Source organism: Cibotium barometz, chromosome 12 (genome assembly GCF_041138505.1).
Source record: "Cibotium barometz isolate CiBa-2024 chromosome 12, ASM4113850v1, whole genome shotgun sequence".
In the NCBI taxonomy this organism is placed as follows: Eukaryota; Viridiplantae; Streptophyta; class Polypodiopsida; order Cyatheales; family Cibotiaceae; genus Cibotium; species Cibotium barometz.
In genome coordinates, this window is record NC_141057.1 from 4,766,317 (window position 1) to 4,783,041 (window position 16,725).

The 16,725-nt window shown below is 40.1% G+C and overlaps 1 protein-coding gene across 1 annotated transcript; it reads right to left on the reverse strand.

Annotated features, from left to right (window-relative positions):
- Positions 1-484: 484 nt before the first annotated feature.
- Positions 485-1,944, reverse strand: LOC147632972 (uncharacterized). Its single transcript, XM_086805972.1, has 2 exons — positions 1,584-1,944; positions 485-1,491 (listed from the first exon to the last, which is right to left on the reverse strand). Exons 1-2 carry the CDS (start codon positions 1,855-1,857, stop codon positions 917-919), a joined length of 849 nt encoding a protein of 282 aa, XP_086662098.1. The 5' UTR covers positions 1,858-1,944; the 3' UTR covers positions 485-916.
- Between the last annotated feature and the right edge of the window lie 14,781 nt (positions 1,945-16,725).

The window sequence follows — 16,725 nt, forward strand, 5'->3', positions numbered from 1 at the left end:
CCCCAAACCATTTGTATTGGTTATGAAATCCCTATAATTAATTTGAGTTCATAAACTTAGACTCATAGAGCAACCCTTGGTCAATCTATGATGCAACAATATATTACTGCTATAGATTCTCTAGAGTCTGCACGCGAGTGTGTGAGATTGACTTGGATATTTCAAGGAGTGTTCTATCCACATGCATCCTCGTGCAAATCAGTTGCTATACATGGATTTTATAGAGGGAACCCCCAAGTGCAATATTGGTTATGAAGTCCTTATAGAAAAGGAAAATTTAAGCCCAAATAATGGTTACATAAGGGGTCTAAAAAAGTAGTCAAAAGAAAACACATTAGTTCTTCGTAAGTAAGGAAGAGTCCCAAGCTATGCATGGATTTTATATAGTGAACCCCCCAAACCATTTGTATTGGTTATGAAATCCCTATAATTAATTTGAGTTCATAAACTTAGACTCATAGAGCAACCCTTGGTCAATCTATGATGCAACAATATATTACTGCTATAGATTCTCTAGAGTCTGCACGCGAGTGTGTGAGATTGACTTGGATATTTCAAGGAGTGTTCTATCCACATGCATCCACGTGCAAATCAGTTGATGATTCTAATAACAAGTAAACGATGGATAGTGTCTGGTACTACTTGATTCTAATAAGAAGTGAACAATGGTGGAGAGTGTCTAACTACTTGAGGTTTTATAAATACCACCTCTATTTGTTGCCAATAAGAGTCTCATACATATATATATATATATATATATAAGATGAAATAATAACTTAATTATATTCAGCGTGTATATGCAGTATTATGTATTAAGCCAGCATAATAATAAGAAGAAGAAGAAGAAGAATATGCAAACTTATCACACGTCATAATAATAATAATAATAATAAGAATAATAGTAGGCAGTAGACATTTAAGTATCCGTCGGCCCGAGGCGGGGGAGACGAGACCTTGCGGCGTTGGTGACAAAAACAACAAGTTGATCCTCGTCCATGTTCTCCAAGCTCATGTCAGGCTCGCCTGTCTCAGCATCATGAAGTATGTACGCATCCCGTCTTGTGAACGCCCATGCGCTCACGATAAACAGCTGAAAATGCTCTAGTGGGGAGAACCCCGCATCCTTCAAACCCTTTTGAAAGCTCTCATCAACCAGCACCCTCAGATCCTTGCTTGCCTCTCGCATCGTCTTCCCCTTCCTTTCTGCTATCGATTTCAGCGACTGGTCTGCCTTGGTGCGCACGAAAGCACAGGGCCTTTTGTACTGCATGGCTTTCTTTGCGATCTCGTAGTCTATCTTCATGAAACGGTTCGAGGAGAGCACCAGGATGCAGTCAAAAGCATAGAGCATGTTGTCTTCGAAGTAAGAGGACTCGGACTGCAGCACAGTGCCAGAGCCCGGGAGGTCCCATAGCACGATGTAAGGGTGGGTAGGGTGGGCGTAGCTCTTGATTATCGATGTTGTCTCAGTCTCGCCGACGGGTGCAGCACCTGGGCATAGGGATTATATATTGTTTAGAATTCACCAATTAACCTGGATTAGATATAAATATTACGTATATGTAATTAATTATCCCACCAACCTGGATGACTGTCTCTCAGCTGTCGGAATGCATTGATCAAACTAGACTTCCCAACTCCACTTTGTCCAACCACTGCAAAGTTGAAGTGATTGCTCACGTCCATGCGCAGTTTCTCCCTTGCGTCTGCTACAAGCTCCTCGGTCGATTTCCCTCGCAACATCTGGGTGGCTTCGCTAAGGTCCACAGATTGCTGAGGCTTCTTGGAGAGGATCCTGGAAGCCCAACACAAAATGCTTTGCAGTTTTGCACCTACACGGGACAGAGCAGCACCCATTGTGCAGGGACCAGCAATTAATTGCAGTTTTGTGAGAGACTAGATGCGCAGAGAAAGTACGAAGGCCGATCTCACGCTACAAATCGAGCTTCTTATAATAATTGAATGCAATTATTCCCCACACACACACACACACACACACACACACAGAGGGAGAGGGGAATATAATACAATCATTCCCACCAGCATCCAATCCTACTCTCCTTCTCTTTATTCCTTTGCTCTTGCCTCTTCTTTCTATCGCCAAATAAAAGCAATAATAAAGTCACATATATGACAGGCGAGAGATTCCCTTAATCATACTCTTTAAACACAAACAAACACAACAGATATTATCTTTGTAAAGGCCGTTTTGCATAACGTAGATTCGCTAATAGCGTTTTCGAATTTCCCATGAGGCCACCAGCTGGTTCCTTTGTTCTTACCTATCTCTTTCTTATTCGATCGCTTTGAATAAAGCTTGAACTCTCATCTCAGCTACACTAGAAATGCTTTATAATATATAAAAAAAAAGGAGAGTACCACTTGCCAATTCGATTCATCTATGTACAAATTATGTATGTTTGTGATTACTAAGACTAGAGGGGGGTGTTCAAATTCTAGCTTGGAGTGGCATGAGACTATAGCACACTAGTAGGCCACTAAAAGGCCCTTGGTCTAAAGTCTCATACTAGCGCCCATACACTACTAGGATCCGAGAGTAGCCTATTTAAACCCTTACATACATAAATTTGGTTTACGTACGATGATACACGATACAAGTCAATCTCACGAAGTCATCCATTAGCTCTTTTGCATGAATTGGAGATCATTAGGGATTTGACTAATTCTACACATCAAATAAAAGATCAAGCAATATCTCCCTAAGGGAAAAAATCTGTATTTTAAAGATAATTGTACAAACTTTTCCAACAAGAATCTTAAAAAAGCTATGAAATTCACAATGTTTGTAATTTAAAACTAAATATTGTAATATCCTTAGTACAAGAACATGTTTCAAATTCGCTTTTTAGACCTCTATCTCATGCATCCTTATTAAAAGAAAACATTCTCTATAATCAATATTCCCTTCCAGTCACTAAAATAATGTAGTGTCAAGCGATCGATATATTATGAGACTAATCCAACTTAAAAAATATTTATCTCGACTCTAAAATCCTTGCAATAACCAACATTATATGGCTCGCTATAGTATATGGATTTTAGAGTCCAGATAAATATTTTTTAAGTTGGATTAGTCTCATAATATATCCATCGCTTGACACTACACTATTTTAGTGTGACTGGAAGGGAATGGACACTCTTTAAGGTTGATTATAGAGAATGTTTTCTTTGACCAGGCATCATACAAAGGTTGTTTTGGGCTATAAGGAAACCAAAAAAAACACACACACACAAAAGGAGAAATATGATGGATCTATAAGGTTGTTTCAGGCAAATATGATGGATCTATCGATCCTCCATGGAAGCAGTTAAATAGACAATGCTATTCTCCTATTGTTGTGAGCCATACAAAGTTACAAACTACCCAATGTGGAATGCATCTATAGTTCCTACTACCACAAAACCCATGTGTGTACAATGTGCCATCGATCATAGATTGTTGGAGGAGAGATTCTTTATTGCAAGCTAGCTCACAATACCCAGCACTCAATATCTCAAATATCCAAAATGGACATTTGTCCATAGTTCCACTAAATGTGCTCACACATCTACAAGCCAAGGTGCGAGCAAAATCTAGAAAGCCTGCAAAAGAGGAGACTGTCTTGAAGCAAGAACCCAAAAAAGAGGTACAACCTCGTAAACCCAAGAATGCCGAAACTACACAACAATACGAAGAGTTTAGGAAGGGAAAGATGCTTGAAGAGATTCTAAGCTAGCTCAAAGGAGGAAAAGGCAACACCATGCATAAGCATTGACTCTAAGGACCCAATATATGTGACATTTTCTACAAGTCCTTAAAAGAAAATTCAATCTCGTCACATGGGAAGGAATAATAGAAACCTGTTAGTGATTCAAGACATACCAAATGAAGAAATAAGGTCTAGCACCTCATCTAGTGTAAGTGAAAGTCAAATCATAGCACTAAGATGTGACACGCCACAGACCCTAAGATAAAAACAAGAGCCTTAGAAAATAATGCGCTCAAAAAACCATGCTCCAAATTGTTAAGGTGTTGATTGGGTCTCTAGTTGACATTGATCCATATCGTATTAACCTTAAGAGAATTTCCCAAAACCAACCTGAAAGAGGTGTACCAATTCCCTTTTCAAGAGGAAGGGGCATGGTGTACCAAAAGCAATCGAGCGAAGATAGATCAAAAGAAGAATCTATGAACTGCAAGTCAGTGTTTGACTGAGAATGAGATTGATAAAATCAAGTGGGTTTCTAATGCCACATGTGAACCTCCACCAAGGTCTTCACACGCTTCTTAATAACAATCCCCAGTAAACATAGTAAGGGGTTATTCAGTGCCATTGTTCACGTTAAGCACCACATTAGAATGTTGAGATTCAAAATGAGGAAAATAAGGCCTTAGACTGACTCTTTAGGAATACATCAAAGAATGATTATTCCAAGCATCCATCTCAAAGTAAATGGGAAATGAAAACTGAAACATCCATGGTTCCCTTTAAAAAGCCTATCTAAGTTTGGCTAGATTTCCCTATAATTGGAAGAAATGTTGAATGGAAACAAGCAATGCTTAGTCCTAAAGCTAGTCACAACATTATATCCGGGGAAACTTGGGTATCCTTGTTGGGAGAACCTACAATCACACTTGGACACATTAAAGTGATAGAAGCTAATGGGGAATACATGGAAATAAAGGGTTATTTCACTCTTCTGCTTGAGGGTGTGGATATAGAATGGGAGTTCCAAGTTACTCTTGACAAGGTGGAAATATAGGGTTATTTCACTCTCCTCCTTTTGAGGGTGTGGATATAGAATGGGAGTTCCAAGTTACTCCTGATGACCTTGAAGAAATTATCTTGGGTGGCCTATAGATAAGTAGTTCTTAGTACTCAATTGACCAATCAATGCAAACTATCACCTCTTAGAGCACCCAGTAAGTATATTCACAATGCTCTTATGATGAGAAGAGGAGCCGCTGCCAAAAGTGAAACCTTCACCACCTAACCCCATGGAGCTTAAAACCCCAGCACTTAAACTTAACCCTCTTTCGAATATTTGAAGATTGGATGTAGGATTTAAAGCCTTTGAAATTATTAACACAATTCAAGCTCAACTTTACCCATGGCTTGAACATAATCTCACGACCCTTGAACTATGAGAGTTAGTAGGTCAAGCTGCATTATAAGCTCATCCTAAGTGGATCCCCTTTATGTAGGACATGAATATGACATGTTTGGGATACTTTGAACATACAATTTACATGCAATCTAACCTCCTTTAACAGAAAATTCTTTGTGGTTAAGTTTGTGTTGGAAGCAGATATAGTTTTGGGATGGGGATGGATTAGTACTACCAATGCTTTTGGGATGGGGATGGACTAGTGCTACCAATGCAAAACCATGCTTCATTAGCAATACAATCACCTTGAAGGCCCACAACACAGAGATGGTGATGCCATTGTGTGATTAGGAAGAATCCTACACTGAAGGATGTCAACCCATTCCTAGGGTTAACAAGAGCTACCACTATTATCTTACATCAAGCAATGGTGTCCAAATCTACAACTTGGACGGGCACCCGTAATGGTGTGACAAAGTATTTATGGTGATTCTCGCTTCAAGAGCGTGTGGTAGCATATAGGATGAAGTCCCAAGTGATGTATTTCATGGATATATTATGAGAGTAGTCATTGTAATAGCATTAGGCCTCTTATGAGCCTAAAGTTTAAGTGAGTGTGAACACTTATAGCCATGTATATAAGTGAATTTCTCTCATATAATACAACATACTCTTCCATTGTGCAATTGAGTCTTGCTTTTGCTAATCTCTCTCCCTAATGCATGCTAGCTCTAATCTATGTATTACCCATTGCCCATTGTCTTGATTAATGGTTTCCCATGAAAAAGATGTGGATTTGGTATAAAATAGCTCATTTTGTTTGTTTTGAAAAGAATGTTTTTTTTTTTGCTTAATTTTCAGCTTAATTGCTATTTTTGTTATTGTTGTGTTCTTAGGGCTTGCACATAGAGTGTATTAGGTTTAGCTTGTATCCATTGCATCAAACAATGCAATAGAATGTAATTTTTAGTGAATGTTAAACATAGAACTAGAATCATTAATTTTAGCTTAATTTGTGTGTTTTTTGTTGGAATTGTATGCAATAGAGTGTTAGCAACCATTAGGAGTAGCTTAATCATTGAAAGAATTTCTCAAAAACATTAAAAAACTCTTGAAAATGACTAATTTCTCTTGATTGACTGGTTTTTGTCATTAAAGGTGTTTAATCCACTTTAAGAGAAAAAAAGAGAAAATGTGTTATTTGGGGTCCAAATTGATCATATAAGTAGTCGAAATCAGTGTTTTTGAGTGTTAGAAGAGCATCTATATGCTTCAAAACACATGATTACATCAATTTCTTCATCAATTGGAGGAATTTGACTCTCTTTTGCTTAATTTTGCCTTAAAAGAAGAGACCAAAATTAAGAGTCTGATTAATCTCTAATTATATATTGATTTACACACTAGTTGATGCACATTGCTCAAAAATTCCTTACTCTATCCAATGATTTGCTCAATTGTGTGAATTAATTAGTGATTAGGGATTAATTAGAGCCTTTGAGTCATCTAAAAGAGGGAAACATCAGTGAAAAGATTAATCCTTGATTGAGTCTTAATCACTTTTTTTACATAACTCATTAAGGCTAATGAGCATTGAATGAGTAGATGCCCATGAGTTATCAAATTGTCCATTATTTTGGGGGTCATTTATGAAGGGTGTAAGGGGGTGTTATAAAAAGGTTGACTTTTTTTATTTCCACTTGCCTTTTTGGGATAATGCCCATATCTCTTTAATTTAAAATTTAAAAAATTTTCCTCCCAAACAAGGAAATTAAAATTTTCCACTAGACTCCACAAAAAATAAAAATAAAAATTGATTCATGCGTGAACTGTTTTTGCACTCACGCCTTAAGGATTTACTTTCGAGGAGTCTCTGCCAAAAAAAAAAAAATTGGTTCACGCGTGAACCGTTTCTGCACTCTCACACCTTAAGGGTTCACGTCCTAGGAGTCCGCACAAAAAAAATAAAGTTTCGTGAAGTCCGGTTCATGGCGTGAACCCTAAGCATTTCACAGTGTGAAACACTAAGCATCTCATGGTGTTTAACAATTAAAAAAAAAGAATTAAATTTGATTTTTTCATGAATTCCAGTTCACGGCATGAAATTCTAAGTATTTCATGACGTGAAACACTAAGCATCTCACGGCGTGAAACAATCCAAAAAAATTTCAAATTTGATAAAATTCAAAAATAGGTTTACGCGTGAAGCGTTTCTACACTCACGCCTTAAGGGTTGACATCCTAGGAGTCCACGCCAAAAAAAATCAAAATTAATTTTTTCGCGAAGTCCGATTCACGACTTGAAACCCTAAGTATTTCACGACGTGAAATAGTCCAAAATAAAATCAAATTTAATTTTTCTGTGAAGTCCGGTTCACGGCGTGAAACCTTAAGCATTTCATGGCGTGAAACACTAAGCATCTCACGGCGTGAAACACTCCAATTTCTTTTTTCAAATTTGATAAAATTCGTGAAGCTCGCTTCACGTCGAGAATTGTACCCACTAGTTCACGACACGAAAAGGGGTCTGCCGTGAACTGCTCTCTGCAAAATAGCCCTGTTTGGAGGCTCGTTCTCCTAAACTGTGAATCCGATGAAGGTGCTCTAGTGCTCATCGAAAAGCCGACATCGAGCTCTTTAAATTTGGTCTTGATCGTCCGAAGGCAAAATCGATTATTTTGGCCTCCGACTAGTAGACTCGAAATTCGACCCGAAAATTGAGACAAAAAATAGCTCGAAAAGTACTTAAAATCATAAAAAATAGCGCGAAAACTACTTCAAACCATCCTCGGGTTACTTTCTGAGGGTCTAAACCACAAAATCACGAATGACTTTGAGAGGCAAAGTTGTAGTACTCCAAAAATACTACAACTCTCTCATAGAGAGTTTTTCCAAATTCCTTTTAGAACACCTTAAAAAACGAGCTGCAAAACAGGAAAAAAATTCTTGAACTTTTTTTTTTGTCTTGAGACAACGATGGAAAATAGGTTTTAGGACCTTCTCTTCCATCTAGGAAGCTACTAGCATGCACCTTTTCTGAAAAATACCTCAAAGAGGTCGTTCACGTGCATGTAGTGTCTAAGCTAATTAGGGGCAAACAGACACTCATTTGACCCAACAAAGAGTACGCTAGGCCTCCTGAGGCTGTAACGGGCTATGAAAAAATCTAAAAAGTTAAAAAAAAACATGTGTTTACTCATTAAAGGAGAAATTACTAATGTCAAGATATGGCAACGATAGAGAGATTGCCGAGGCTCACACATGGACTGAACCCAATGGCACATCTTCGAGCCATTGAGATTTATGCCCCAACTGTAACTCCCGATACCATTTTCCATGCCAACAACAAGAGTGTCATTGGGTTTTTCACCCCTTGTCACTTTAATCTCACTGTGCTTTGGTCCTTTACCTAACATTTCCACAAATCCTATAGGTATCAACTCTTTTCAACCCCTAGATGCCCACACCTTGGACATATTGACTAATGTAGGAAGGGGCGTTGGTCAAGGACTAAGTGAGTCCCTACCCACAAGAGCACTCACATTCGGCCTCAGTGACTCATACAAAAATACGGCCGTACAGATTTTCCAAATCATGGCCAAATACGACGGAGCAACAAATCTTGTTCATTCAAATATTTGAACATAGATACATGTGAAGCCTTTGGAAATCCCAACTGCCCCACCAAGGTACATGCGTTGAACCTATGGTCAGTGGAAAAAGCTAGTCAATGGTTCATCACATTGATGCGAGTGATCAAGACCAACTTCAGAACCTTGGAAAATAGCCTTTATCTATGGCTTTTCAAGACAAGGTGATCGGTGGAGTGCAACAAAAGAACTCTATTCAATTGAGCGTAAACCAAACAAAACCATTAGAGACTTTATCCTTCGGATAAAGCTCTTGGACTCACGATGTGAGTCATTGAAAAAATTAAACGATTCTCAATTGAAGAAATGTTTCATGATGGGCTTCAAGAATAATAGCTTACACAACTTGATCATTGTATCCAATCCAGAAACATTTGATCAATGTTGTAAAGAAGCAATACGTTTAGATGACAACATGATGAGAAGGTGATCATGCTGTGAGAGGCTCCTCATCTAAACTAAGTGAAGCAATAGCAAAAGAAAGATCGATCTTGAAATTGTCTTTTCCTGAATTCTATGCAGCCTTGCTTAAAAGTTTTCAATCGACATCTCTAAGAGAGGATGAAATCCTTCAAAGACAAACATCCTTAATGCATCTACAAGTGAGGAGCAAAATGCATTGTGTTAAGTGCAATCACTACGACTATCCCAATCCCCATTGTGCATACAAGGCAACTATCTTTTGTTGAAATATACAAGTGAATAGGGTGTTGAGATATCGAGCTCATCTAGTGAGGCAGTGGACACTGACCCGCCTGGGGAATAGGCCCCACACTTACACCACTATCGGACAAAAAATTTAGGGCCAAAAAAGCGTTTCGGATGCGTTACGACCTCCGTTTTTCAGATTGCAGGCGATTTCGAGCACTATGGCTAAGTCATCGATTCTCTGCAGAACTCTATTTTTTAAGAGCTACAGGAAGACAGATTGGTTGTGCAGACATTGTGTGTGCTGCAAGGAGGTTAATAGTTGTCATTGGGTGTATGTATGCACATTGAGATCACTGGTTGTGACATTTGAGTGTAGTACAATATCGCTGCAGAAAATATAGCAGTTTGTGCAAGACAAACCAGAGTACTATTTCTGGTAAATTTATGTGTCTGGCAAGATGTCAAATGATGGCATAAACCAGATTGTTGCTGAGAAGCTTGATAAGAACAACTTCCATGCTTGGAGGTTCAGGCTGACAAATTTCCTAATGGGAAAGTGTTACTGGGACTATATAGAAGGTGAGCATGAAGAGGCACCGGAGATACCGGAGATCAATCTGACTGCTCTGCAGATGTGAAAGAGTTCAAGGATTGGAACCAAGGAGCCAGAAAAGTTATATATTAGCTCTCTATCAGTATACAGGACACCATGATTGGGCACATACAGGATGCTAAGTCCCCCGAGGAGGCGTGGGACACCTTGGTAAAACTCTATGAAATGAATACCAAGGCACGAAAGATACAGTTGAAGAATGAACTTCATACTATGGAGAAAAAGAGTATGTCTATGAATGACTATTGAAGATCAAGAGTATTGTGGAATCCCTTGTATCTATTGGCATTTCAGTAGATGATAATGATAAGGTGGAAGTCTGTCTACGTGGTCTCGGGCCACAATACAAGGCGTTCAAGACGTCTATTCAGACTCTAAAAAAACATTCCCAATTTCACAGATTTGGTGTCTATGTTGATTATAGAAGAGAAAAGCTTGGGTGAAGACCAACAGTCTTCACAAAACAAAAATAGTTCAGAGCAATAGGCCTTCTACACAAGTTCAGAAAGAGGACAAGGTAGAGGAGGCCGTGGACGCGGCCAAGGAGGTGGCCAAATAGGTAATCAAAATTATGGCCAGTAGTAGCAGCAACAACAACAGTCCCAGAATTCACAACAACAACAACACGCGGGTGGAAGAGGCCAATTCAGAGACAGGGGGAGTCAAAGAGGTCGTGGAAATTGAAAAAGGTAGCATAATGATACACGTGGATGCTTTTATTTGCGGCAGTAAGCCTGGACATGTGCAGGCAGATTGTTAAAAGAAGCAAGCTGACATGCAAAATGGGACATTACAGCAAAACAAGTATGCATCCTTGAGTAGAAACAATGAGGATAATGAAAGGTTCTTTGTTATGCAGCATGTCGTTAATGCCATGTCTGAAAATGTTGAAGTAGCACATAAAGATAATGTATGGTATGTTGATTCAGGTGCTTCGAACCACATGACAAGTCATGCGGAGTGGTTCAAGGAGATGAAAAACCTTGCAAGACTAGGTTTTGTGGAAACAGGGGATGACACTGCTCATCCAATTGCCCATGTTGGAGATGTGCCATTGTCTATGCAGGATGGCAAAGTGAAGTACCTTGCAGATATACTTCATGTTTCGAACATAACAAAGAATATGGTTTCAGTTGGCCAAATGATTGAGCAGGGTTTGCAGGTTTGGTTTAACCCTGATGGTTGTTATGTTGAAGAATTTAAAGACAAGTGCAGGTTGGTTGCAAAAGGCAACAGAGTGGGCAGAATGTTTACATTGAATGTAAACATGCCTGAAGTAAGTGCTGCGATGTTTGCAAATGGTTCAAGAATTGTTGTAGACACAGACATTTGGCATAAAAGAATTGGACATGTGAATGTGCAGAGAATGAAGTCTATGCTGCAGACTAAAGGAATTGTGACAGGGCTGCCAAAGTTGAAAGTTGAAGGTATGCAGAAAATATGTGAAGCATGCCAATTTGGAAAGCAAACAAAGCATGTATTTTCACGTGACAGATTTGTGAGCAGAAATGCCCTAGATGTTGTGCATTCAGATGTATGGGGTCCTACGAAGACCATGTCTATGGGAGGCTACAGGTATTATGTCACATTTATTGATGACCACATAAGGAAATTGTGGGTATACTTCATGAAGGAGAAGGGTGAGGTGTTCACTCGTTTTCAGAATTTCAGAGTTATGGTTGAAAAGCAAAAACAAAGAAATATGTAAAGTGCCTAAGATCAGATGGAGGGGGAGAGTACTTCTCCAATGAGTTCTCTGAATTTTTGAATAAGAATGGTACTCGGAGACAGTTTACATGCAGATACACTCCGCAGCAAAATGGAGTTGCTGAGCAAAAAAATAGGCACATTGCTGAGATTGCGCGAGCATTGATGGGAGAGAAGAATATGCCGCATAGCTATTGGGCTGAGGCTGTTTCTACAGTAATTTACATCATGAACATGACTCCAACTGCAGCCATACATGATGTAACTCCAGAGGAGAGGCTTACTGGCAGAAAACCAAATTTGTCTTATCTGAAAGTCTTTGGATGCATTGCATATGTGCATGTGCCAAATGAGCTGATGAGAACTAAGCTGGATCCAAAAGCTGAAAATGTGTGTTTATTGGGTATTCCCTTGAGCAAAAGGGATACAGGTGTTATAACCTTGCTACACGTAAGTTGAGGGTAAGCAGGGATGTTGTTTTTGATGAGATGAGCAGTTGGTATGCTACTGTGAAAAAGAAGCTGTTGGGGCTGATGTGAGTGGAAATGTGATTGCACATAATACAAGTCAGCAATCACAGTCTTTGAGTGGACCAGGAGAGTCCTCATCTAGTGGTTCAATTGATAGACCATGGAGTGGCAGGCTACGTCATAATACCAGTCCTACAAGTGTAATTAGTACATCACATAAAGGCAAAGAGAAAGTGGTTGAGCCCCTTAGTATGCCTAACATTTCTGCAGGGCATTCTCATGTTGATGGAGAGTCTAGTGGCTCAGAGATGAGCCTTGATGAGGATCTTGGGATACCAGCTATGAGAACACCTGTGGTGTAAAGAAGGCTATGGAAGCCATGAATGCAAAGCTGCGAAGATATGGGAGAGTGAAGAATCCTGTGCAGAGGTTTACCTATGATGGTTAACAGTGATGGAAGCATAAGCAGATACAAGGCTAGATTGGTAGCCAAAGGATATGTGCAGACATATGGCATTGATTATGAGGAAACTTTCAGCCTAGTTGCCAAGATGGCAATAGTGAGAGTTGTGATAGTAGTAGTGGCTGCATCAAAGCAATGGTCTTTACATCAGATAGATGTAAAGAATGCATTCTTGCATGGGGATTTGCAGGAAGAGGTGTATGTGTTGCAGCCACGTGGTTATGAGGATGTGAGTCACCCCGAGCATGTGTGCAGGTTGAAGAAAGCCTTGTATATCTTAAAACAAGCACCAAGAGCATGGTCTGACAAGATTTCTGAATATCTTGTCACTATTGGCTTTCATGTAGCCAATGCAGATTTCTCGCTGTATGTGAGACACAGTGATAGAGGGGTTGTGCTTGTTGTCATCTATGTAGATGACCTGATCATTACGGGGGACCATGATGCAGAGATCTTTATCTTGCTCAGACAGAAGTTTGAGATGAAGGATCTAGGGGAGCTCAGATATTTCTTGGGCATTGAGGTGATTAGGTCACCACATGGTATTGGATTATTGCAGAGATAGTATGGCTTGGACATGTTGTCCAAGTATGGTATGACAGGCTGTAAGCCTATCTCAGTGCCATTGGATCAGAATGGCAAGTTGAGTGCAGATTCAGGAGAGATTTTGAAGGATCTTACTATGTATAGGCACGTAGTAGGAAGCTTGATCTACATGATGATCACCAGGCCGGATTTGAGCTATGCTGTTGGGTTGGTGAGTCAGTTTATGCAGGTTCCTCGGAAGTCGCATTTGGATGCATTGAGACGCATACTAAGGTATGTGAGGTCTACTTTGCATTGCGGACTATTTTATGAAACTGGGACAGAGATATGTGTACATGGGTACACAGATGCTGATTGGGATGGTAGTATCTCAGATAGAAGATCTACTAGTGGCTTCATGTTTTCTTTGGGGAGTGCTATTGTGACTTGGAGCAGCAAGAAGCAGCCTACGGTTGCTTTATCTAGTATAGAGGCCCAGTATAGAGGTGCTGCTATGGTAGCATGTGAGGTAGCTTGGTTGAGAAAGCTACTTGAAGATTTGGGTCTATCAGTGGATAGATAAGTTGTCATTTTTTGTGACAAAATTAGCAGTATACAGTTGGCTAGGAACCCAGTTTTTCATGCTCGCACGAAGCACATAGAGGTCCACTACCATTTTGTTAGAGAGAAGGTTTTGGCAAGAGACGTTGACCTTGTTTATGTCAGGACACAGGATCAGGTCGCTGACATCTTCACCAAAGCATTGGGTACAGAGAAGCTTCGCAGATTCAGGAAATCGCTTGGTGTACATGAGATGGAGTTGAGCTCGAGGGGGAGTGTTCCTGGGGGATAGGCCCCACACTTACACCACTGGCATGGTTGGTGAGATCATGAGTGATATGCGGCCAGTGGGGTGACAGGCTGTGTGACAGCCATTCTAGAGAGACTGGCATAGTTATAGCGCCAGCTCATTTAGTTGAGTTCACACTATAGAGAACCCTAGTATGTATTTGGTTGAGTACCTTTTCATATGTGTGTACTCTTATCTTTGTATATGGTGTGTTGAGGGTTGTGTGAAGAAGAAGAAGATTTTCAGCCTCACCTTGTGTGTTCTCTTTTAGGGTTTTGTGAGTGTGTGTGTGCTTACAAAAGCTCAAGCTCCCTTCCCCCTTGCATCTTTTCATAGGGTGTGTGCGGGAACAAACCCTTAGCAAGAGGCTGTAAAAAAGAATCTCTAAATGTGAGAGAATCTGTGAAAAGATGAGAAGAATCTACTGGGAGAGAATAAAGGGTAGCATGAGGATATCTAGAAGGTGTGAGTACCTTTTCATATTGTGTGTACTCTTATCTTTGTATATTGTGTGGAAGAAGTTTTTCAGCCTCTCACCTTGTGTGTTCTCTTTTAGGGTTTTGTGAGTGTGCGTGTGTGTGCTTGCAAGAGCTCAAGCTCTCTTCTCCCCTGCATCTTTTCATAGTATCAGAGCCTGGTTTATGCTAAGGGCTGAGTTGCAAGCAAGAGAAGCACAGGAAGTGGTACGAGGGTAAGAGCTTCATCTACTCTTCCCTATTTGTGTTGGCGACTACACCCTTATCGGGGAGCTCTACGGGAGGCACCAACAAACGATCTCTGATTGAGGAGCTTTCTTCGCGGGAGTAAAGCTATAGGGCAACTATACTGTCCTATTGGACAAAAACACGTTTCGAGCGTGTTAGGACCTCCGTTTTTCAGAAAGCATGCGATTTCGAGCACAGCGGTGGGTAAGTCATCAATTCTCTGCAGAACTCTGTTTTAAGACTTGCAGGAAGACAGATTGGTTGTGCAGACATTGTGTGTGCTGCAAGGAGGTCAATAGTTTCCATTGGCTGTATGCATGCACATTGAGGTCACTAGTTGTGACATTTGAGTGTAGTATAGTGCCACTGCAGAAAATACAACAGTTTGTGTAGAACAAACCAGAGTGCTCTTTCTGGTAAATTTGTGTGTCTGGAAAGATGTCAAATGATGGCATAAACCAGATTGTTGCTGAGAAGCTTGACAAGAACAACTTCCATGCTTGGAGGTTCAGGTTGATAAATTTCCTGATGGGAAAGGGTTACGGACTATATAGAAAGTGAGCATAAAGAGGCACCGGAGATACCGGAGATCAATCCGACTGCTGCAGATGTGAAAGAGTTCAAGGATTGGAACCAAGGAGCCAGAAAAGTTATGTATTATCAGTATACACAGGACACCATGATTGGGCACATACAGGATTCCAAGTTCCCCAAGGAGGCATGGGACACCTTGGTAAAACTCTATGAAACGAATACCAAGGCATGAAAGATACAGTTAAAGAATGAACTTCGTACTATGGAGAAAAAGAGTATGTCTGTGAATGACTATGCATTGAAGATCAAGGGTATTGTGGAATCCCTTGCATCTATTGGCATTTCAGATGATGATGATAAGGTAGAAGTCTGTCTACGTGGTCTCAGGCCACAATACAAGGCGTTCAAGACATCTATTCAGACTCGAAAAAACATTCCTAATTTCACAGATTTGGTGTCTATGTTAATTATAGAAGAGAAGAGCTTGGGTGAAGATCAAAAGTCTTCACAAAACAAAAATAGTTCAGAGCAACAGGCCTTCTACACAAGTTCAGGAAGAGAACGAGGTAGAGGAGGCCGTGGACGCGGCTAAGGAGGTGGCCGAACAAGTAATCAGAATTATGGCCAGCAACAGCAACAACAGTCCCAGAATTCACAACAACAACAACACACAGGTGGAAGAGGCCAATTCAGAGGCAGGGGAGTCAAAGAGGTCGTGGAAATTGGCAAAGGCAGTATAATGATACACGTGGATGCTTTTATCGTCATAAGCTTGGACATGTGCAGGTAGATTGTTATATAAGAAGTAGGCTGACATGCAAAATGAAAAATTGCAGCAAAACAACTATGCATCCTCGAGAAAAAACAATGAGGATAATGAGAGGTTGTTTGTTATGCAGCATGTTGTTAATGCCATGTATGAAAATGTTGAAGCAGCACATAAAGATGATGTATGGTACGTTGATAAGTCATGGTGGGGAGTGGTTCAAGGAGATGAAAAACCTTGAAAGACCAAGTTTTGTGGAAACAGGAGATGACACTACTCATCCAATTGCCCATGTTGGAGATGTGCCATTGTCTATACAAGATGGCAAAGTGAAGTACCTTGCAGATGTACTTCATGTTCCGAACATAACAAAGAATCTGGTTTCAGTTGGCCAAATGATTGAGCAGGGTTTGCAAGTTCGGTTTAACCCTGATGGTTGTTATGTTGAAGACTTTAAAGACAAGTGCAGGTTGGTTGCAAAGGCAACAGAGTGGGCAGAATGTTTACATTGAATGTAAACATGCCTGAAGTGAGTGCTGCAATATTTGCAAATAGTCCAGGAATTGTTGTAGACAGACATTTGGCACAAAAGAATTGGACATGTGAATGTGCAGAGAATGAAGTCTATGCAGACTAAAGGAATTGTGACAGGGTTGCCAAAGTTTAAAGTTGAAGGTATGCAG

Excerpts from the sequence above, each read along its gene's own strand:
- LOC147632972 (XM_086805972.1), bottom strand. The coding sequence starts at position 1,857 with ATGGGTGCTGCTCTGTCCCGTGTAGGTGCAAAACTGCAAAGCATTTTG. Across the intron at positions 1,492-1,583 it reads GCTGAGAGACAGTCATCCAG|GTGCTGCACCCGTCGGCGAG; the intron begins GTTGGTGGGATA and ends CCCTATGCCCAG.